Source organism: Cavia porcellus, unplaced genomic scaffold (genome assembly GCF_034190915.1).
Source record: "Cavia porcellus strain 051 isolate PalLab524CR breed Dunkin Hartley unplaced genomic scaffold, mCavPor4.1 scaffold_22, whole genome shotgun sequence".
Taxonomy (NCBI): domain Eukaryota; kingdom Metazoa; phylum Chordata; class Mammalia; order Rodentia; family Caviidae; genus Cavia; species Cavia porcellus.
Window position 1 is genome coordinate 54920924 of NW_026947505.1, and position 23081 is coordinate 54944004.

Sequence of the window (23081 nt, forward strand, 5' to 3'; positions counted from 1 at the left end):
TGAGCCATGTTGGAATTTAGGACACTGGAAAACCAAGCAATCAGCTCGCCTCCCTGGTAAGTGGCTGTGGTGTGGCAGGCTGCAGACCCTTCAGGGGGAAAACCACCAGCATCTCCTGAGATCCACACCATGTTGGAACTTAGGATGCTGGAAAACCAAGCAACCAGCCTGCCTCCCTGTTAAGCGATAGTGAGCCTACCGATGCACAGGCTTAGAGTCAAACATCCCACTTCCCCTGCCCCCCTTTAGCAAGTGGGAACCAGAGATCTGAGCATCTGTTGGGAGGTTGACCATATGCAATATAGCAAATAAGGGGGATTTCCTTCTACCATCTTTTTGAAGGCAAATATTTTTACTACTGTTTTGCTTTAGTCTGATTAATGGTACTGTTCTATTCAATATTCTTTTTGATAAGTTCTATAGTGTTCTGTACTTCATTGTATTTTGCTATATGTGATTGAGAGAACAACTAATGTGATGACAACGAGATATACTGTGACACCTATTGCTGTTATCCCAGTAACCTGCTGTGAAGTTCTGTACCAATTTCACTACACGGTCTCAATTGGCAAAAAAAAAAAAAAAAATTTAAAAGATGTGAGGATGTAGCTCAGTGGTAGGGCTTGTTTAGCATGCACAAAGAGGGAGTAGGTTTGGTTCAGTACCACAAAAGGAGAGAGGAAAATAAAACCAAAAAAAAAAAGAGAGAGAGAGAGAGCATAGTCTGGTGAGAGACCAAGAGATAAAAACAATTAAAAGCTCACAGCCAAATGCTGGTCTGGACCATGAACCCAAGGAAAAAAAACTGCTATAGAAGATTTGGGAACTTTGGTAAAATTTGAATATAGTCTATATTTTAGGTAATTGAGTACTGTAACCATTCTATATTTGCCTAATTTAATAATTAAACCATGGTCCTGTCAGAGAATGTTCATTTTCTCAAGCAGCCAGGATCAGTGAATCAGGAGGTTTGCAACTTACTCTCAAATAGCACAGCAAAAACACACTAATAATAAGCATTAGAAGAGAGGAGATGCAACTAATACACCAAGCTGGTAAAAATTGGTAAATCCCAATGAAGGGTATACAGGACTTTCTCCTACTAGTCTTGTTTGTTCCTACAGATTTGATTTGTTTTTTCAAAATAGTTAAATATATAGTCTATTTTCTCAAGAAAAGATGTGGTCTTCACCAAGAGGGTTTGGAACCTGCCTCTCTTATGTAGTATGTGAGTTTAAATCTGGGTGCAGGGGTGCACACCTGTAATCCCAGCACTCTGGAAGCTGAGGGAGAAGGACCCCTAGTTTAAACCCGGCCTGGGCAATTTAGCAAGATCATGTTTAAAATAAAAAAGGGTTGGGGATGTAGCTCAGTGTGAAGGCCCTAATACCCCCAGCCAAAAAAGCGAGTTTACACAACCTGAGTAACTTCTTTATGCTGACAGCAGTTACTCCAAAGTTTCCTAATTAAATTTCCTAATTATTTCCTCGTTAAGAATACACGTATAGTATTGAATATGGAGACAAGAACATATAAAATGTACAATAAATATTAACGGCTATTATGATTATGGCCTTAATCAAAACTGGGCCTGCCGAACTGGGCAGCACACACCTGTAATCCTGGCTAGTTGGAAGCCTAGATAGGAGGACAGGAAATTGGAGGCCAGCCTGGGAAACTTAGCAAGTACCTGTCTCAAAATAAAAGATTTTAAAAGGAGGCTAGGGGATATAGCTCAGTAGGAAAGTACTTGCCTAGCATGTATGAGTCCCTGGTCCTGGGTTTATCAGTAACACCAAAAAGAAAAACAAAAACAAAACAAAAAAACCTTGGATATGCCAAAGACACCGGTATAATCAGAATTATGAGTCCTTTCTTCATAGCAAAGGACATGTACTTTTTTTTCTATACTTTTTTCTCTTATCTGAAACTACATATACTTCCAAATTTATAGTTACCTCCTTAATATATGAATAATTGGCCAGAAAAGTGACTTAATTGGGATTATGCTAAACCTTTTCAATTTTACATGAGGCAGAATTTATTAAGTATTTACTATGTGACACATACCATTCTTGGTTCTGACCATGTGTTTTATACTGTCAGCCAGAGAATGCTTGGAGGCTCAGGGGAAATAACTTAGAGCTGCTGATTGATGAACTCACACCTAGACTTAACTCATATCAAAGTGAATGCTTTAATCTCACAAACATATAAAGTGATAGGGTGACAAAGCTGATAAAAACCTGAATTATGAAGTATTCTGAAGGAAACATGATTTTCTTAGTTTTAAAAGTATTTTAAATGCCAAGTATGATATCATGTGCCTGTTATCCCAGGATTTGGGAGCCCAGGATCACTGCAAGTTCAAAGCCAGCCTGGACTACACACTGAGAGACTGTCAAAAAAAAAAAAAAAAAAAAAAAAAAAAAGAAGCAGAAGAAGAAAGAGAAAGAAAAGAAAGCATTTTAAACTGCATCTATCCAGCTAGCTACAAATAAATTATAAGGGCTGAAGATTTAGCTCAGTGGTAAAGCACTTGCCCGGGAGTGTGAGGTCCTGGGTTTGATACCCAGCACCAAAAGAAGAGGAAAACAAAAAGTAAATTGTACGTAGGAGGACCCTTTAAGCCCAGGAGTTCAAGGCCAGCCCCAGTGATAGGAATATCTAGTATTCCAAAAAAATAAACAAGACAAATATATATATATTTTACAAACAAATATATGTATATTTGTATTTAATTCAATATAACCTACCAAACCATTACAGAAAAATTCTCGTTAAGTGTTGGCTCTCAGAGATTAAAGATGGTTTAACAGAATTCTTAACTAATATTGCACTGTTTTTAGCTTTTTTTTTTTTTTTAAGTATTGGGGAGTGAACCCAGAGCCTTCTCACTGAGCTATATCACCATCTCTTTATTTATTTTTATCTTTATGTTTGTTTATTTATCTTGGAGACAAGATCTTCCTAAGTTGTTAAACTGCTCGGCTGTACTCAGGTTTGCAGTCTCCTACTCAGCCTCCTAGAGTGCTACACTACCGGGCACCATGCCCACCCTTAACTACTACTGAATTTCTCTTGCTTATAAGTAATAATACTCTGAAAACAATAAAATGAAACACTAACATTTTTTACCCAATGAAGAGTATTATATTTAAAAATTTCTACTTATAATACGATATGCTTAAATACATATCTAGCAAGCATTGCATTTATTAATAAATAGAAAATTATAGGAAAATTCTTAATACTAAAATCAGAGGTTACAAAATTGTAGAAAATGATCTCATTATTCACAAATTTGGAGAAATAAGTAAAATATATAAAAATGTAAACAGAAACTGACTTAGAGGTCAGGTTAGGAACTATTTTAATTTTATTGATCATATTTTTAGGGTTTTTTTCTTTTTTTAGTACCAGGGATCAAACTCATAACCTCGTGCTTGCCAGGCAGGCACTTATACCACTGAGCTATATCCCCAGCCCCTCTTCATTTTTTTTTTTTTGTTTGTTTGTTTTTTTAGTACTGGGAATCAACTCACGACCTTACACTTGCCGGTAGATGCTTATGTGACTGAGCTAAATCCCCAGCCCCTTCTTCATATTTTTATGTGTTTTCTACACAACATATATTTTACTATCACTACTCTCTCCAAAAATAAAATCAAAACAGAGAAAAACAAGAAAGATCATAAAAAATTATAAATTAATGAGGTTTTACAATTGCAATTGTTCTAATTAATTTTTTATCTATGAATCTACAAACAACAGAAACACACCAAGGGGGCACATATGTTAAAGCAGGGTGTGTGTGTGTAGAGCAAAACTCAGTTGCGAGATTCCCGAGGCATCTGGTCACCTGCTTCTGGGACTGTGACCTGAGGGTTCTGTGGCGGGGCAGGTCGAGCAGTGAACAGCAGGGAAACCTCCACTGCAGGGCCCAGGGCCCCCCAGCATCCCACTGCTCCCCCTGCTGATTCACAGGGCTGTTCCATTCAGCTCTAGCAAAACAAACAACAACAAGGACACCTGAAGAAACCCCAGGGCCTACACATCCTGTGTGATGCGGACTGGTTCTAACTGATCCAGTGGGTTCTCGGGAACACTGCACTTCACAGAAAACAAATCTGAGCCTAAGCCCAGGTTCCTTCTGCCAGCCTCCTCTTTCCCCAGGTTTGTTTTAGCTGGGAAAAGGAACTCTGATTAACATCAGTTACACGAACAACTTTCCATTTACGTCTAATTACCATATGGCACAATAATGATCATGCTATCATTAAATATGTGCCAAATTAATTGTGGTGTTCATTGTACTTCATTACTACAGCAATCTAGACTGTAATCAGGGTTCATTCAGCTTCTGTGACTATTTCAAGGTCATCCACATATGGTTTAACAATAACAACACTGCAGGGTGGTAATCTTGGGAAGTAAGATCTGTTTTGAAAGCCAGATGGCAGTGTCTAATAATCATAATAACAATAACAGTAATAAATTATGACCATTACATTTACGCATGGCCTATCAAGTCGGCAAATTATCAACCTGATGGTATTTCATTTTCACCAGAATCCTGAGAGCTAACTACCCTATCCCTATTTCATAACAAAAGAAACTGACCGTGTTGTAGGGCAGGGTAACCGTGTCTGGGCAAAGGATTTGCCAACCACGGGAGAGAGAAATGGTGAGAATGACAAGAGGCTATGGCTAGGGGCAGGTCCCAGGCAGTGAATAAAAATGGAAGGTGAACCAGGGCTTTATGCCTCACCCATGACCGCATGGAATGCAAGGTCCGATATAAACAGACAGCACCACCTCGAGGTCATAGGATAGATAAACACACAGTTCACACTCGCTTGGCATAACACTTGTTCAGCAAATTTATGACACGTAGGATTGTTTCTATCTCTACAACAATTTTCCCCACTCTTCATTTATTTGGTATTATTTTTAGGGTATAGGAAGTTGTGTTTTTTAAGAATGTGAGGCCATAATAATAAGCAGGTAATGTTTACTTAGTTTTATAATTCTCTGCTACCTGTAGATAATCAAAGGCATATTTTTTAAAAAATTAGTAGTTATTTTCTGTAACAAAGAGAGGTACAGAAATATTAATTTGAGTTGTTTGTTTAGAGTTTGAGTCTCCTCGAAGAGTATATACCCTTATAATAGGTTGACAGTTTTTTTCATCAGAGGATCAGGACTCAAGACCTAAATTCAAATTCCAGTTCTGTTTCTTGTTGACACTGTGAACAGTGGGGTCAGAGATTTAACCACTCTGAACCTTAGTCTCCTTATCTTTAAAATGACTATAGCAATTCATGCCTCATGGAATAGTTGAGAATTAAATTATAAGATGCATGCATTAAGATAATTAGCAGAGACACACATCTGTTAGATAATCATCATTATTATAGGCTAAATGATATGTTTATAGATTTCAGTTATCTAAAACAGAGGTGTGTTAGTCTGGTGATATGGCTCAATGATTCAGCATCTGCCTAGCAGGCACAAAGCCTTGGGTTTGATACCCAGTGCCACAAGAAAATAGAAAGTATTAAAGTTAAATAAGAAAACATACAACGCCTTGAAGGTTACAAAAGAGAAGGCTGGCTTGATTTAGACTTTAAGAATGCTTTACTTACCCATAAATACAAGAGATGTCAATAACCACATCTATCATATCACAGCAGAGTTCATAGGTTTGCATATCCACTGGAGTGCTATCAGTAGCAATATAAATTTTACTGACCACATCGAATAGAAATGCCTTTTCAATTCCAGAATTCTGAAAAATGAAGGTGCTACCTTAAAGCAAAGCCAATTTCAGACTATGTTGTGTTTACATAAAATCATATACTACAGTACCCTAAGGTAAAATGTGAATGAGCAAAATTAAGTTATTAGAACCTCCAGTTGCACCATTTTTATTGTAATTTCAACTTCATTCTCATAAACCTCTTTATAATAGAAAAATGGAAACCAGAATTATCATACATTATTTATTTTAAGTAAATATTTCCGAGCTCCCAGTCTGGTGGTTTGTAGAACTGATTCGATGTGTCATTCATACAGTGTTAAACATATAAAAAATTATTCATGTACATGCTTCATCACTAGAATCAAATTGTACGTTCTCTACTCTGGTAGGGTTCTATTAATATTAATGATTCTCTACAACTCAAATAAAAACTTCATTTATACTAGTGAAAGACACACTTTGGAGGTTAACTTTTAAAGGCTCTAAAACATTATGTAGGAGTAATCATCAAAAGTAATCCTTGTGTGACCTTGAAATGCTGGAAGAGAAAGCAGAAATAAGATTTTTTTTTTACTCTTACAATGTTATTCTCAAATTCTGTAAGTGATTCTAACAGGAACAAATTATTTACTTACTGAGATAAAGATGTTCAGCAAATTCTCTAGAGTTGGGAGTTGGGGAATCAGTTTCTGAACCACTTTGCTAAAAGCTTCAAATATTGAATGATCATATATGCTTGTCAAGTAAAAGCTGAAAGAGAAAACAGCACCTCATTATGTTTTTCCTTTGACTGAGCAATAGTTTGCTTTGGCGATGTCATAACCCCAGGATTCTCCCTTCTATAGCTACAATTCTAACACATAGTAGCCCCCTGCAGAATTCACAAGCTTGGTAAAAAACAGAATAGATCTTAAATCATCCTTCCTCATCCCCTAAGACAGCAGAACTATATCTATTCTTGGCTGCGTGGCAAGCTTAAAAACATGGCCATTTCTGCTCACATCGGTTTTAGGTTCTGAGAGAGAATCCACACCTGACCATCTTCATATAAACCATTAGCTGTCTTGTTAAATTATCAATATAGATGCATCTAATTGTTTTCATTTGCTAATTTGCAAAATGAATACATATACTACCCCACAAAGAATTATTTTTCCTTTGCATGTATCTCTTGCTGAACTGTTTTCAGACTATTCCTTTATTTCCAATGATAGATCCTATCATATTTATCGAGAACTATAAAGTTTAACATTGATTAACTCCTTGGATTAGATTTTTTGGTTTTGTGATATTTTTCATCTGAGGGAAGAGTCTTAGCTTTGACCACTAATTAAAAACAACCTTTCACCCATGATGAGAATTAGTGTGTAAAACCGGTTTATCCTGTTGGGTGTGGTGATACACGTCTGTAATCCCACCAGTCACGAGACTGAGGCAGGAGGATTGCGGTGAGCTCAAGGCCAGTCTGAGCTAAATAGGGAGTTCAAAACCAGACTAAACTATAAGACCTTATCTCAGAAAAGCCACCACTGGTTCCCCCTAAATCCTATCCTACTGTCTACAGCACAAGCAGATAAACAAGGTAAATTAGTACCCATGCCAAGCTTACCAAGGTGACCTAGGGCCCACAGCTGCTTTTTTCCCATCTTTTACTGGGATCCTTAGGAGACTTCTGTTCTTACCTGAGGTGAATTTTTTCTAATCCAGCATCCGCAAGGTCATCATTTGCCCTCTGGTGAATGTCTCTTTGGGTTTCAATCTTGTGGTCATCTGACAGACCATCCACTTTATGAATAAATACCTCAAAGTTGATGTCAGTGTTCACCTTATAGGCCCTGGTCACTGTGAGATGGAGCCTGGCCAGGGCTTCCATGTAGTCATCCTGGGAACAAAGGCAAGGCCTGTGAGAGGAGACGGCTTTGCTTCCAGAGCCTTCCACATGCACTCTGCTGAAAATCACAAGGCTACCACCCCCACCACCAAGTGAAGTACTCCACAAAACTTCCCCCTAAAATCTGGCTTTATAAAAGTCAAGTGTGAAAGCCAGTTGTTTTTTTTTTAACATAGAGAAGGAAAAGCTAACGAAATGCAGTCATAATTTAAGCCAATGGCAGCTGTACACAGTAGAGTTGCCGTTTCAGGAAGAGAAACTGACCTCCTACTACCTAGGACAGGTCCTCCCGCGTTCTGAGTCTCTTACTGTCTGTGTGACTGATTAAGATGGAGACATGAGAGGGGTCACTAGGAAGATGGGGAAGCAACCAAAGGAACAGTTTTAAGAACCTCAGTTTAGAGAAGTCAGCAAACCATGGTCCACAGGGCCCGGCCTGGTTTTTGTAAGGAAGTTATATTGGAACGCAGCCACACTCAGTGGCTTGCACACTGTCTAAGGGTGCTTTCCTGCCACAATGGCACAGCTGAGTAGTTTTCCTCTGTGGCTGCTCCTCAGAGACAGCACAGTCTGCAAAGCTGCAGATATTTTGCCATCTAGCCCATTACAGAAAGTTTGTTGACCCATAGTGTAGGAGAGGAATTACTTGAAACAATGCAAGAGGAAGCTTTCCTACACACATACAATATTATAAACACCTGTGAATCCACTAACCCAAAGTGAAGTGTATTTCTCCCAAACCAGCCTATCCCTCTATTCTCATCCTCCAGAGGCAAACTGCCCAACTTTTGTGCTTGTTCACCCTCATTTATCTGCACCACACATCCTCAAACAACACACTATTGTTTTACACTGTTTACAGTTTCACATAAATATCGAGTTTGTATGTATGCCTTTTTGGTTCAACATTATATCAGGGAGATTTATCTACGTTGAGCTGTGTAACTCTAATAATTCCTTTTAAGGATTCTGGAATTTCATTTTATGGATGGTCTACAATGTGTCACATATTTGCTTGTTAAAGGATATTCCAATGTTTCCAAGCATTTATTATAAAGTGGTAATGTGTATCTCAGGTACATACGGTTTACCCCAGGGCCTACTTGTCAGTCCTAACTCCGAGTACCTTAAATGTAACCTGACAGTGTTGGATAGTGCCTAATGCTCTGGACCCTCACCAACACCTGGTGTTGCCAGATCTCTTGAGTTGTTCGCTAGTTTAAAGAGGGTGGGTAGGCCTTGTTTTTATAGCAAAAGTAGGAAAGGTATCTGTTGTAAGAAATTTAAAGGACTTAACTACCACCACTCTTGGATCTCCCACCAGTTGATTATGACTCCAACTATGAAAATAAAGGAAGTTAATATAACAGGATTTTTTTGGCATCCTATTCTACAAACTAAATTAATAAACATGTAGACCTAAGCCACACACAGTGGCACAGGCCTTTAATCCAAGCATTCTGCAAGACTGAGACTGGAAGGTTGCAAATTTGAGTCCAGTCTAGGAAACTGAGCAAGACTCTGTCTCAAAATAAAAAAGCTCTTGATATGCAGCTTAGTGTGAAGGCTTTGGTTTTAATCCCCAGGGCATGGACATGTATGTGTGCACATACACACTCACATACACACACAGAGCACCTAAAAATGACATGAGAAAGAACAAAATAGCACAAAGGGAATGTAGCTTAGTAGGAGCACAATTGCCTAGCAAACAATATCCAGCACTGCAAAAAGACGAAGAAAATGCTTGATTCATTAGAACACAGGGATTCTTTCCACAGTGATTGTGACCTCCTTCAGTGACAAACAGAAATGGAAGAAAAATACACTCCCCTAGTCTCTACTCTGAAATTAGATCTAGGAATCATAAGCAGGTCACAACCACCATGAACACAGAGCAGGTGGACTCTGGGATCCAAACACAAGTATGTAGTGGTTTCAGGAAATGGGGTTCATTCTGTGTTCTCTGCAGCGTGGCAGGGGCATCATACATGTAGCTCCCAGGCAACCACTTGCGCTTTCATTTTTGTTATTTCTCAGCACTGTGTGAGGACACATTTTCTCCTTGGGGACATATTTATCTGGCAGTCTTCTAACTGTGCAGAATTCACGGGCAAAATATATAAACATGAGACATCAGAACAAAAAGCACTGCTTAAAATTAAAGGAAAGGACACTCAGGTGCCGCTGAGGCACTTTCCTGAACCATGCTTTTCCTTTTAGTGCTGGTAATCACATCATGTAAAGATTTCTACAGACACAATTTTCAGTGCTTCCAACAAGGAAAGTAGTGGGTATCTCTGAAACTGCTTTTCACATTATTATTTACTTTTAGTAAATGCTTAACAATGTTTTTCCTATTGTTTTTGCTTTGCAGTGGTTGGAATTGAACCTATGGCCTCTGCATTTTAGGCAAGTGTCCCGTACTGTTACATTCCCAGACCTCCTACTCATTTCTCAAATGTAACGAAAAGACCAATTTCTCAATTCTCATACTTTCCTCTTACAGCTTAAAAAAAAAAAAAGAAAAGCAGTTTTGTTTTAGTTTTAAAACAGGATACATATTTTACCAACCCAGATGGAAGGTCTCCTTTATCATGTTCAGGTCAAATTAAAACCAAATTACAGTTGCAGTCTAAAAATAGGCAAGTATACCTATTTTAACCAAATGACAGCCATACTACAAACACCTAAAGTAGATTTACATTGGAAATTGGAATTTCATTTAAAAATTGCTATGCAAGTACAATAGTGTTTTAGCATTTACTAAGACATTATCTTAAAATGACGAATCATCTGGTTGGAATCTGCTTACTCACAGGCAGAACTACGACACTTGCTACCTAAATAACTTACAGTGCCAAGTGATTCACAGAGTAAATGGAGCTTAGAGGAGGTGACATCTGCAGAGCAGCCCCTCCCTGGAGTGTGTGCACTCCCTTTCCACTCCCTGAAGGCTCCCCAGATTTATGGTGCTGGCATATGGAGACAGGAGGGCAGGGATACTGCCAACACCACAGATGGGCCAAAAACAGGTTGGTACAAGTGGGATAACCAGGGAAGCAGCTGCTGGCAGCAGGCCCTGGACAGATGCAGGATCTACAGTATACCCACCCAACACATGCATTGCTGGGTGGTCCAAAGAAGTAAGAAATGCTGTTCATGGATCAGGCACTGGATTTAATGTGTCCGCCTCTGTACTTTCACTACAAATGGCAAGAAAGAACCCATTCTAACCTACACCAAGCTCCCACAGCTACACAGCGCAGCCTCTTGAAACTGAAAGGCTTCATTGAAAGTTTCATTAGTATGTTACATAAATAGGTACCTAGTTCCAAATTCTGTGAGGCATAAGCGGGCAGTCTTCTCAGACTATTACCTACCCAAGTATGGGCTCAGGACCATGATTGCTAACAGTCTCCATAACCCTCCTCCCTAACACCCTCCAAGGGACTGATGTTCAGAAAGGGGTCATGCGTGCCAGCAGCTGGCTGACCTAATTGCAGGTGTATAGTTTCAGGGAACCATCAAGACTTAAATGTCAGAGCTGGTTTAGTACACACCTGGAAGACGTCTTTTATTCCCCCACAACTGCAAAGGAGACTCTGGAGGAGCCTACAGTCTAGGATGAGTCATGACCACTTTCTAGGAATGTTTATAGAGTACCAGTGGCCCAGTCCTGCTACAAACACCCTCCCTAAAACTGATCTGCCTGAGATGCGCCTGTGATCCTGCTGCCGTTTCCACCTCCCCAACTACAAGAGAAAGGCCCCAGGTTATAAAAACCCAGACAACAAACAGCCAGGGCAAAGCTAAGGTGAATCTGATAAAGAGAATGACTAATGGCTGGGGAACAAGACTCTCCACTCAGCCAAGGGATTCCCATCTCTCTGTTTCCAACAGTGCTGAAGGAGGACTTAAACAGGACTCGAACAGTCAATAGAAAATTACTAAAAGAATTTTTGTATAGAAACCTGAGTAATGTAGGGGATAGAACTGGAAATATTTTAAATAATTAGAGAAACACTGTAACAAATGCTACTAGCTGGGGCTATAGCTCAGAGGCATAGCACCTGCCTTGCAAGTGCAAGATCATGAGTTGGATTCCGATCACAAAATAAATAAGTAAGCAAGCTGCTAATTTATGTGAATACAGTTTCTCAGTGCTTATGTCTATACAACCAAAAATACAGAAAGAACTGCTCCAAATCCTGTCTTATTTAAGCACAGATACATAAATTAAGCAGAAAAACGTTAATTATCCATCGTTTTTTTCCTTTGTAGTACTGGAGACTGAACCCAGGGCCTTGCACATGCTATACACTAAAAGCTACATCCTTCTCCCTTTCATCAACACAAGGCCTCCCTAAGTTGCCCAGGCTGGCCTTGAATGCACAATCCTTCCTGCTCAGTCTCCAAAGTAGCTGGAATAGGTATTTGCCACCACACCCTGCTATCTATCTTTTTGGAAGATATTTTAGTGCATTGATCCTTTTGCTATTAATTTCCAATTTTACTGCACAATGGTCAGATAATAAGCATGAGATAATTTCAATTCCTTTGCATTTACTTAAGCATGTTCTGTGGTTTGTTTTTTATTTTTTTGCGTTTTTTTTTGGTACTGGGGATAGAACTCACGACTGTGCACCTACCAGGTAGGCACTTTGGCCGCTGAGCTAAATCCCCAGCCCCTATGTGGTCTATTTTAGAGAACACCCCATGTGTAGCTAAGAATGTGTATGTTGATGTTGTGGGGTGGAACACCTGGTAAATGTCTATTAAGTCTATAAAGAAGGATAAACTTGAGGCTCTTAGAGATAAATGGATGCAACTTGAGGCCATACTCATAAGTAAAATAAATCATACTCACAAATGCAAACATTGGATTGTCTCCCTAGTGTAAAAAACTAAAACAGAAAGTAAGATCCAAAATGTACAATTGGACTAGGGATAAAACTAAGCAGCACAGTGCCTGCCCAGCAAGCATGAGGTTGAAAGTTTGATCCCTGGTACAAAAAAAAAAGTACAACAGAATCTGTGAAAGTGAAAGGGGAAAAAACTGCTCAACAGGAAAGAACAACTGAGATGGGGGAAAAGAGAAAAGAAAGATGGGAAAAAATATACACATATATAAAATAAAAGACAATTATACTACTAATTTCTATTAGTTCAATGAAAAGAATGGTTTGTGCTCGCATTGTTTGATCAATTTTTCATGTCTATATCTTGTAATCTGAGCAACTATTTTGAAGATAACAATATGTAATATATTAACCATTGTTAATCCCCTATTAATTTGAAATTCTGTTTCAGATTTTATTCCTTTTAAAATAAGAGATATCTCCAATTTTGCTTTTTAAAAGTCACCTATAAAATTATCTTATTTTATCAGTTTTCAGTTGTACATTAGTAATAATTATTATTTGGTGCAAAGGAAAAATTTCTATCTAGTCCTTTATCTCAATAAGAAATAGTAACATTTTTAAATGTGAAGTTGTTTTTTGTGGGTTTTTTTTTTTTTTTTTTTTTTTTGTAGAGAACCTGTATATAAGAGTGTCTGAGAAATTCATCTTTCTAAGCTACAGAGTTTTTTTGTTTTGTATGGTTTTTTGAGGCAGGGTCTCCCTATTATAGTTCAGGCTACTTTTAAACTCAGCGATCCTTCTGCCTCAGCCTTGCAAGTGCTGGAATTACAGGTGCACACCACTATACCTAGCCTGGTACAGCTTTTAACATGATTAGGAAGTACATTTTGGAGATGTCTGTCAAGGATACCTGTGGGGGATGCCACATATTTGCTGTCCTCAGCCTGGACAGTGCCTACCACCTGTGAGGTTTCCCAGGTCTCTAATCTGAGGAGGTGGACAGAGTTCCGTGACAGTCAGCTGGCTCTTGGTGAGGGATGGATGAAGGAAGCCTTTTCTCCCTTACTATGCCTGAGAAGCTTAAGAAACCTCTGTTTGGTAAAAGACTTGTGCTAGATTTAAAATCCCAACAGAAACCATAATAAACAAGTAGGGTGAGGTGCTGCCTCTATTGGGGATATGTGGCTGTCAAACCCTCGAGATTTGGGAGCTGTACCTGGGAGTCGATGACAAATATTAGTGCTCCAGTTCCTCTGAAGATCATCTCATAGTCAAACGTGGGATCAAAAAAGTCAATCTGTCCTGGGAAGTCCCAAATCTGAAAATTGACAAAGGAGCTGTTGGAAACGTCCTCCCGGCATATCTTGTTAGTACTCTCCAAGAACAGTGTTTCGTTGGGAGACATTTTGTGAAAGACAACTTTCTGAATAGAAGACTTGCCGCTTCTTCTCAGGCCCATGAGCAGGATTCTTGGCTTCACCTCAGAGCTGAAGGGATCACTGAAGTCCAGAACTGGAGAAACCACAAAACAAGAATGAGGGTGAGTCCTTTTCACAGCGGTTAATTAGAGGAGTTTCACTTCCACCTCGAATGTGATTTATGACTCACAGATGATGCTCCTCTTCCAAATACAGGGAATGGTGATTCTACCACCCACTCACGGAGGGGACAGCTCTAGGAAGTGCGAAACACCGAAAAACACTGAGAAAATGCTGTTTCAATGCCTATGTCATCCTCACAGGGGTAGAGGCATCCCAAGAGGATGTGTATCCCGGAGGACACGCACAGCCCAAGCAGGGACTCTGGAATATGAAGAGCAGAAATTTCCTGGAGCAGACTCCACGGAAAAATGCAGAATGTCCAGCCTTCTGGAGCACTGTCCTCTACATCATCCTCAGAGTCTCCACGTGCTACAGAAATACTCGTGCATCTGAATTACAGCTCTCTCAGTTCGCCTCTCCTGGTCAGTGCCTTCACAGATCATAAATGCCTACAAAATGGGACTGGTCTAGATGCATCAGATTTAGACCACATCAGAAAGTAGATGCAAATTTTGTGAGGGACAAACCTCTTCCAGGCCAACCCTGGCTTTAGTCCTGCACCAACCAGAAAGACAGCTACTAACCATATACAGTTATTTAAGTTATCTTAAACAAGTCAAAACCGGAAATTCAGAGGTAGGCATAGTGGTACATGCCTGTAATCCATCTGCTCAGGAGGATTTCACAGTCAAGACTAACCTATGCAATTTAGAAACCTAGTGACAAAAATTTGAAAGGGGCTGAGAATTTACCTCGTTGTAGAGCATGCTTGCCCAGCATGCATAAGACCCTGGGTTCAATCACAATAAACAAATAAACAAATAATGGAAATTCACATCTTTCTTATGTGAAGTTCCTAGAGTAATCAAATTCATAAATACAGAAAATAGAATGGCGGTTTTCAGGCCCTAGAAGGAGAGAAGATGAGGAGTTATTATTTAATGGATCAAGAGTTTCCATTAGGGGAGTACGAAAAACTTCTGGAGGAGGATGAGGGTGATGAATGTATACCAGTGTGAATATATTTAATGCCACCAATTTAATTTGTGCACTCAAAAATGGTTCAAATGAAAGCTGGGCATGGTAGTACAAGTCCGTAATCCCAGAACTCAGGAGGTGAAGGCAGAATGATTGTGGTGAGTTCAAGGTCTTCCTGGACTAGGTAACAAGACCTTATCTCAAAAAAAAAAAAAAAAAAAAAAAAGAGAGAGAGAGAGAAAAAAAAGGTTACAATGAGAAATTTTCTACTGTGTATATTTTACCACAATAAAAATGATTTAGTTCCTTGGTTTCATAACTCCTGGGAGTGCTCAATCACCACACTGGCAAGTAGCTAACATAACTGCACAACACAGATAACAAAACATAGTTATCACCACAGGAAGGTCAAAAGGTCGGTCTCTTCCCCTGTAACAAAACCTCAACTCTAAAATTCTCTGCCAAAAATGCTAGAAGGACAAGAGTAGAAACTGATGCAAAAGTTCAGAACCCTACAGGGCTCACTCTTTTCTTCATTTGGAACATGTAGTGTTAGTTCCACAAGCCTCTTTTGTCCTGGACAACCACTTAATTTCTAAGCAGTCTTCCTGCTTGACCAAAAAAGCTAGGACATCTCATAGATGCAAAGGGAGAGCAGCCTAGTGGTGTTAGGGAGGGTCTTGAATTGAAACGGAGGGCATGGAAGGAAAGTATCAGACTAATAACGTTACAGTCTTCCCTTTCAAACTAAATTCCTAAGAATAATGGAAAATGTATGCATAATAAACAGATAAATAAAATATGGATAGCTGAGCTTGCAACAAAAAGAACTCAGAACTGAAAATTGAAAAATCCCTTAAACACAAAGATCAGACTGAAGTCAGAACATGCAGTCCTTGGCTCTGAATGGTAGGGTTCTGCTGCAGAAGGTGGGACCCACAACAGGAAAGGACACGAAGAGGATCATTATTTGAAGAACACAGCGAGAAAAGCTAAGCAGGTAAACTGTCCACTCTTGCCCACTCATCTAACCTGCCCCCGCCAATATACATGCACATACACATACGCATAAGGTTATCTTCCAGGTGAGGGCAGTGAATTTGGGAGTTTAGGGATGAGAAGGAAGGCAATGCCTCAGCGGCTAGTGATGCCCAGGACCAGTGGGCCCCACACTACGCATCCACGTACTTCAACTATTCTCTCACTACAGTCCACGGAAAACAGCGCCATCCCCGGGGGAAGCACACCATCTTCCCTTCAGTCACTTCCTCAGGTTCTAAACACCTGGAAATACCACCATTAGGAAAGAAAATACACACTCAAAAGCAGAAGAATGTACAGCTGTACAAACAGTGTTTATAATGGAATCAGAGCAATCTCTCAAGTATAATTAAAATATTACAAGATAAGAAACATGACATTTGTGAAAGAAGAACACTTTTAGGGCAAGAGCAGATATGAAAACAGTCCACAGAGATTTTGGAAATAAGCATGTAATTGTGGAAACTGTGCTTAGTGCACAAACTTGCAATCCTAGCACTCTGGGAGGTTGAAACAGAAGAATCACAAGTTCAAACACTGCCTGGGCAACTTAGACACTCCAATTAAGAAATTTTAAAGGGTTGTGTTCAATCCCTAGTACCACAAAAAAATAAAATCAACCCTCTTTAAAAACTGTGATGTCAGGGCCGGAGATTTAGCTCAGCAGCATAAGCACCTGCCTTGCAAGTGCACAGTCATGAGTTCGATCCCCTGGCACACACACACACACACACACAAAAAATAATGATGTCAACTCTACATTTTTTTCTCTAAAAGATTATCTTCGTAAATCTTGGCTGGACAAAAAGATATATGTAACATAGTTCCCACCTTGGAGAAACTTTGTAGTCTAAACAATTATGATGTTCAGAGAAAGACAAATAAACAGATCAGTGGAACAGAACAGGAAACCCAGAAAATAAACCCATGCATACATGGACAAATGAGTTTTGACAAAGATAGAAAGCTAATGACAAGGAAAGAGATAGTCATTTTCAGCAAATGGTGCTGGAATAATATAACATCCATATGCAAAAGGGAAAAAAGAATTTCAACCCACACTTTACACCATATACAAAAATTAATTCAAAATAGGTCACAGGCCCTGGGTGGTGCATACCTATAATCCTAGCCACTAGAGAGGCTGAGACAGGAAGATCACAAGTTCAAGCCTACTCTGTGCATCTTTTCCTGCGATCCATCCATAGTCCTACAAAATAGAAAGATAGATGGAGAGAGGGTGAGACAAGGGTGAGAAAAGGAGAGGGGCAGGGGGTAAAGGAAAAAGACAGGCTAAAGGGGCTGGGGATTTAGCTCAGCGGCATAAGCACCTGCCTTGCAAGCAGGCAGTCGTGAGTTCGATCCCCAGTACCGATAAAAAGGAAAAAGACAAAAAAAAAAAAAAAAAAAAAAAAAGACAGGCTAAAGAGAAACTGCATGGGTTGATGAGTATCATTCTTCCTAATTTACACTGCCGGGTGTGAGTACAGTTTTTATTATCTCCAGCAGGGTCTCTAAGTCTCTGCAGCAAGATCATCCAGGGAGGTACAATGGAAGGGGTGGAGTGAGGTAGCCAAGGAGACCACTGTGAAGAGGGGGTGGTTGTGAGCAAGTTTATGAACATAGAGCAAATGAGAAATACATACACAGCTGTAACAACATGGATATCACAACAGGAGTGGCAGAGGCAGGGGCTCTCCCCAAGACAGGAAACACTTCAGTCTCTTGGCTTCTTGGAGCAGGCTGGATTTATTTTCTTTCCCCTGCCTGCCAAATTCAAGCCCAGACCACGGGACCGTAAACATTTGGGAAATGGTGGTCCAGATCAGCAGATCAGCATCAACTCTGCAGAGACCATTTAGACCTCTGTGGGTGCATTGTATCACATGTGACTGGTGTATGGAAATACACTGGGGGTTCAGGAACTGCTCTGGACACTTCTACAAATCACCTAGCTGGTGAGGAGTTCAGGTCTATTTTACACCTAAGGAATCACGGGTAGGAAAACCATCAAGGTCATACAGCTGGTATGTGGCAGTGGACTCACCCAGAGTCTTAGCAACCAATCAGCTCTCCTTGTCACATTGAATGCTAATCTGCATATATCATAAATTTTCAACATTTTCTTTTTTTTTTTTTTTTTTATAAATTAACATTTTCACCAGAACTTTCCTGGAGGCTTTCTACAAAATGGCCTCGTGTTAGCTGTAGAATCTTCTAATCAAATATTTTATACCCATGATTTTTATCATACTCATGATTCCCAAACCTTAAGTCAGAACACATCTGTTACCATAAATATCAACTAGCGGGCATTAAACAGCAACAGCACTAAACCACCAAGAGATATTTTTTAAAGACGCTAGAAAATACTAGTAAGTGCAAAGACTGTATTGCTTGGTAAAATTCTTGAGTTTATTTACACATATGTGGATACTGGTTTATAACCTAAATAGGTTTTTGATTGTAAGCCATAGTCCAAAAAAAATTGTAAGCCACTGCTGTAGATCTGGAAAAGTTCCTTTTACATCAGAGAGGAACTTCTGACAAAGACCAACTCTGTAATCCTCTCCTCCCTTCCTGTAAAGAATCTCGATTTAGTAAGCCCCAGAGAGCCTGAGTAGATTGGTCTGTAGAACAGCAAGACTTCTAACCTGAGTCTAAGGTTCAAGGTCCCATCCAGGGGCCCAAAGAATGCAGGTAGCTCAGTGTTCCCCAAAGGGTCCCACTCTGCAGTGGGAGTGGCAGGGGCAGGCAGCGCTCTCGCTCTCCAGGAAGGCAAATCCTCAACCTGCTGACGTCCTGAGCAGGCTAAGCTCTCCCCAACACCTTTTGAAGCTCACCCAATGGGTTGAGCTCAGGAAGAGCAACCTGAGAAAGGGGAAAACAGTGAAAGACAATAAAGGACGGCTGCTGCTCTGGAAGGGAAATCACAGGGCAAATCTTTAAAAAACCTAAAATCAGACACCAGATACAGGTGGTCTGTGATGAGATGAGATGATGAGATGAGATGAGCGATATGAAAGGCAGCCCCCAGAGGGCTCTAAAGGTGTCAACCGGGTTGGAGGCAATTGCTGAAACGGGGTGTCGTATAGGTCCTCTGATCACCTACCAGCATCACTGTACCAGGGATGCAGACACAGAGAAAAAAGTCCATCCTTTAGCAATAGGAGAACAGAGACAAGAGGAAGAGACAGAATGATGCTCAATTAGCTAGGTATTCTAGTCATTGAGAATATCTGAATCTTGCTGGGGATTTAGCTCAGCAGCATAAGCACCTGCCTAGCAAGCGTGCGGTCATGAGAAACACTCTACTTCCTTGCAAGCGCGCTGAGAAAGAATGGAAACAAGTCACAGAAGGAATAGATCAATGAAAAGCTCAGACCCATGCCCCATAGGACGGACAAAAGTGAAAGAAGCCCCAGATTCCTGACCTGACAGCCCATTCACCAAGGTGGTGAAAGGGAAGACGCTGGGCAGATGTGTGGGTTTGTTGGGCCTCATGTGTATGCTGGTCTGTGGCTCCCATGAGAACTGGATCAAGCCCTCAGAAGGGAGGTGAGAACGTGAGGATGCACCCAGGCTGGAGGTGCTCAGGCAGTCCATGCCTCAAGATCTTTCCCCTAATCTTGCTGGCTGAAGCTGAAGACATGGAGGAATTTTAGCCTTGAACACTGCCTAGCAGTTGAAGCCAACCCACAACAGCCTCTCATCAGCTGGCAATTACTATGTAGTAGCCGCCTCTGAAGTGTACGCAGCATCATCTCTAATCCACAAGTTGATTGCATTTATGTTTCAGATATAAAAGCCGAGGTCTCCATCAAAGTACCAGTTGATGGACTCAAAGTTTCAGTCACACAAGATCCTAGGGATCTGCCCTACATACAACACCATCCCTACCATCAGTGTGATAGTTAACTGAAATAAGAGACATCTAGGTGTTTAGGTAGCACAGTTCCAAGTGCATTTAGATGACTGACTTGCTGAATGAAGACCCATCCGGGGTATGGGTGGCAATAACCAATGGGTGGTAGCCTGGATGGACCAAAAATGTAAAGAATATAGTCTTGCTCTTGCTTCTCAGAGGAGGAGGGGCTGGCAATGTAGCTCAGTGATGTAAGACCTGCCTGGCACGCGTGAGGTCCTGAGTTCAATTTCCAGCACCAAAAAAAGGGTAATTAGGAGGATATATGAATTTTTGTTTATGGAAAATCATATAGGCTACAAAGTATGCTTTACCTGCAGATGTCTAGCATATTTTGGCCTATGGATAATGGTACATTCACTGATTTTTAACTGTTTTTCTTCGCATTTAGGAAATATCAATTGTGGCTCTTTACTATTTTTCTCTGTTTGCTATGTTTGGACATGGTTGCAGTGTGTCCAGCAGGTTTCACGTCAGAAGTATGGTAGAACCTTTAAGTAGGACCTCATAAAACATGCTTAAGTCTCGGAAGCCACTGCCCTCGGAAGGGAGGAATGCTGGTCTCATGGAACAAGTCACTTAACAGAGGAGACTGTTACAAAGCGAGGACACCCCACATGGATGGCCCCATTTCCCTGTCTGTTGCTCGTCTACTATGTCATTAAAACAACTGAGATGGGGGAGCATCAGCGACCAAACAGGTGGGGCTGCCTGATCTTGGACTTTCAGCTGCCAAGACTGAGAGCCACAGAAGCCTTTTTTCTTTATAAAGAACCCAATATTAGGTATTCTGCTATAGCAACGCAAAACAGACTAATACAGGGTTAGGACACATGTATGTGAAGCCTGAAAAAAGTCATTTAAAGTGAGTTTAGATATTGGTAATGACTTCTGCCTTTCTATAAATTTTTAATAGTATTTTCTCTTTTCATCTTCTTTCCTTTTTTCACCTTATGGTGCTAAGGATGGAACCCAGAGCCTCATACATGGTAGGCAAGTGCTCCACCATTTCGCTGTATCTCCAGTCCTAATAACAGTATATTATAAGAGGGGCTTGGGGCTGGGGATTTAGCTCAGCGGCATCAGCACCTGCCTTGAAAGCAGGCAGTCGTGAGTTCGATCCCTGGTACCAGTAAAAACAAAAAAAAAGACAAAAAAAAAAAGAGGGGCTTTTTTTCCTTTTAGTCTAAAACTTGGGTCCAATGGCCTGTGAACTACAAAGTGTAGAGGGCTGGGGATATACCTCCAAGGCATAGCACCTGTCTGGCAAGCATAAGGTCCTGAGTTTGATTCCCAGTACAAAAAAAAGTATAGATTATAAAAACATCGTTTTGCAAACAGTCTGTACAAATGTAAAAACAAAACAAAACTGGGCCTGTAATTCTAGCACTCTGGAGGGCTAAGGCAGGAGGATTACAAATTCAAGCAATTTTGCAACTCAGTGAGAATCTGCCTAGAAAATAAAATTTTTTTTAAGTGAGGGGTATAGCTCAGTGCAAAGGCCCTGCATTTAATCTCCAGTTCTAGAGAAAACAAACAAAAACAAAAAACAAACAAACAAACAAAAAAAAACAAGGCTTCAGGTCTTACCACAATAAGCACTTTAACATAAACCTCCAATGACATCTGTTTATATAATTTAACTGACAGGAACAGAGCAGAATTTAAAGTTAAATTAATCAAAGTTTTAAAAATAAATGTCATGCCTGACTTTAGCCCAAATCAGCACTTGGAACTGGATATCAAAAGGGCCAGCTTTATGTCCAGGTAAATTTATCTGACACTAAAGAGAATTTACCATTTTTACCTAGCTCTGATTTCCCAAACAGCCCAGCTGTGAAACTGTGACCCTGCAGAAACTCAATCACCCAAGGAAATGGCAGGAAGGGGAGGGGCCATCTAATTGGGCCATTATCAGTCTTTAACACCTGCAGGCTAATTCTTAATCTGGAATTATCCAGTAACCAGTCCTGACAAGCCTTGTAAATAGAGAAGGAAATGGATTAGCACCTTGAGCACATGGTTATCTGGGGACCACTGCCTGGCTGATCTGTGGGTTGGGAATGTTCACAACAAAAAAGGAAGCAGAAATCAGGAAAACTGGCATTGAAAGCCAAGTACCTCTGCACATAGCTCTTAACCACACTGGCCCTGCCTTCCTAAATTCAAGGCATCTCTCTAGGAATGAAACAGTGTATGAAATGGGCTCCATAAATTGTGGCATGTTACAACTGAGAGGTATTCAAATTAAGCAAAGTTCTCTGAGAGGTGACACCACTGAACAGTCCCCAAACAGGAAAATAAAACAGAGGTGATTTCATGAAAGGATCAGAAATAGCCAAGCGTGGTGTCTCACGCCTGTAATCCCAGCACTTGGGAAGTTGAGGCAGGAGGATTGTTGTGAGTTCGAGACCAGCCTAAGCTACAAAGTAAGCTCAAGGCCAGCTTGAAATGCATACCATGTCTCAAAAAGACAAAAAAAAAAAAAAAAAAAAAAAAAAAAAAAATCAGAAATAGGTAGCAACAAAGTGCCGGCCAAGTTAGTGTCCCACTTGGGTCTAAGTCCCAGTTCTGCCATTTACTAGCCATAGGTGACCACTCACAACCCCTAGCCTCTAAATCTTAATTTCTTCATTTACCAATCTCTCAATGTACACACACACACACACTTGCCATTTTTTCTCTTTTTTTCCCTCAGCCCACACCTAGGCAACGACAGGATCTTTTGTGGAATGTGACTACAGTGAGAGACTCACTCAACTTGAAGGGGAAGGGAGACTGTTTCTGCCATTAGTATTCTATGGAGTCAACAAAGGCATGTGGGGTCTACATACTTAACGGTTTTACAGAGAGGCTCTCAGTTTGTTTCTATTTGCAACATTATCTTGGCTTCTTTAAATTTCTAGAGGTTTGTTGGTGAATGGAACTACTTACATATTTGAGATCCAGTTGTTCAACAAGAAATTTCAACCCCAAAACAGAATGAATCCATTGACTAACAATAACACTACTAATAGAATATACAAAAGTCATTAAGATTCACTATCCATTTGATCAACTACTTAGAATAGAAATG

At 40.2% G+C, this 23081-nt stretch overlaps 1 protein-coding gene across 1 annotated transcript in view; it reads right to left on the minus strand.

Annotated features, from left to right (window-relative positions):
• The window catches only part of Rragd (Ras related GTP binding D), a 37346-nt gene that overhangs the window by 8561 nt on the left and 5704 nt on the right, over positions 1–23081 (minus strand). Inside the window, exons 2-5 of the mRNA XM_063233218.1 lie at positions 13737–14032; positions 7447–7646; positions 6400–6514; positions 5649–5791 (exon numbers count right to left, since the gene is read on the minus strand). Coding sequence (XP_063089288.1) covers positions 5649–5791; positions 6400–6514; positions 7447–7646; positions 13737–14032 — 754 coding nt within the window. The remainder of the gene's footprint in view (positions 1–5648; positions 5792–6399; positions 6515–7446; positions 7647–13736; positions 14033–23081) is intronic.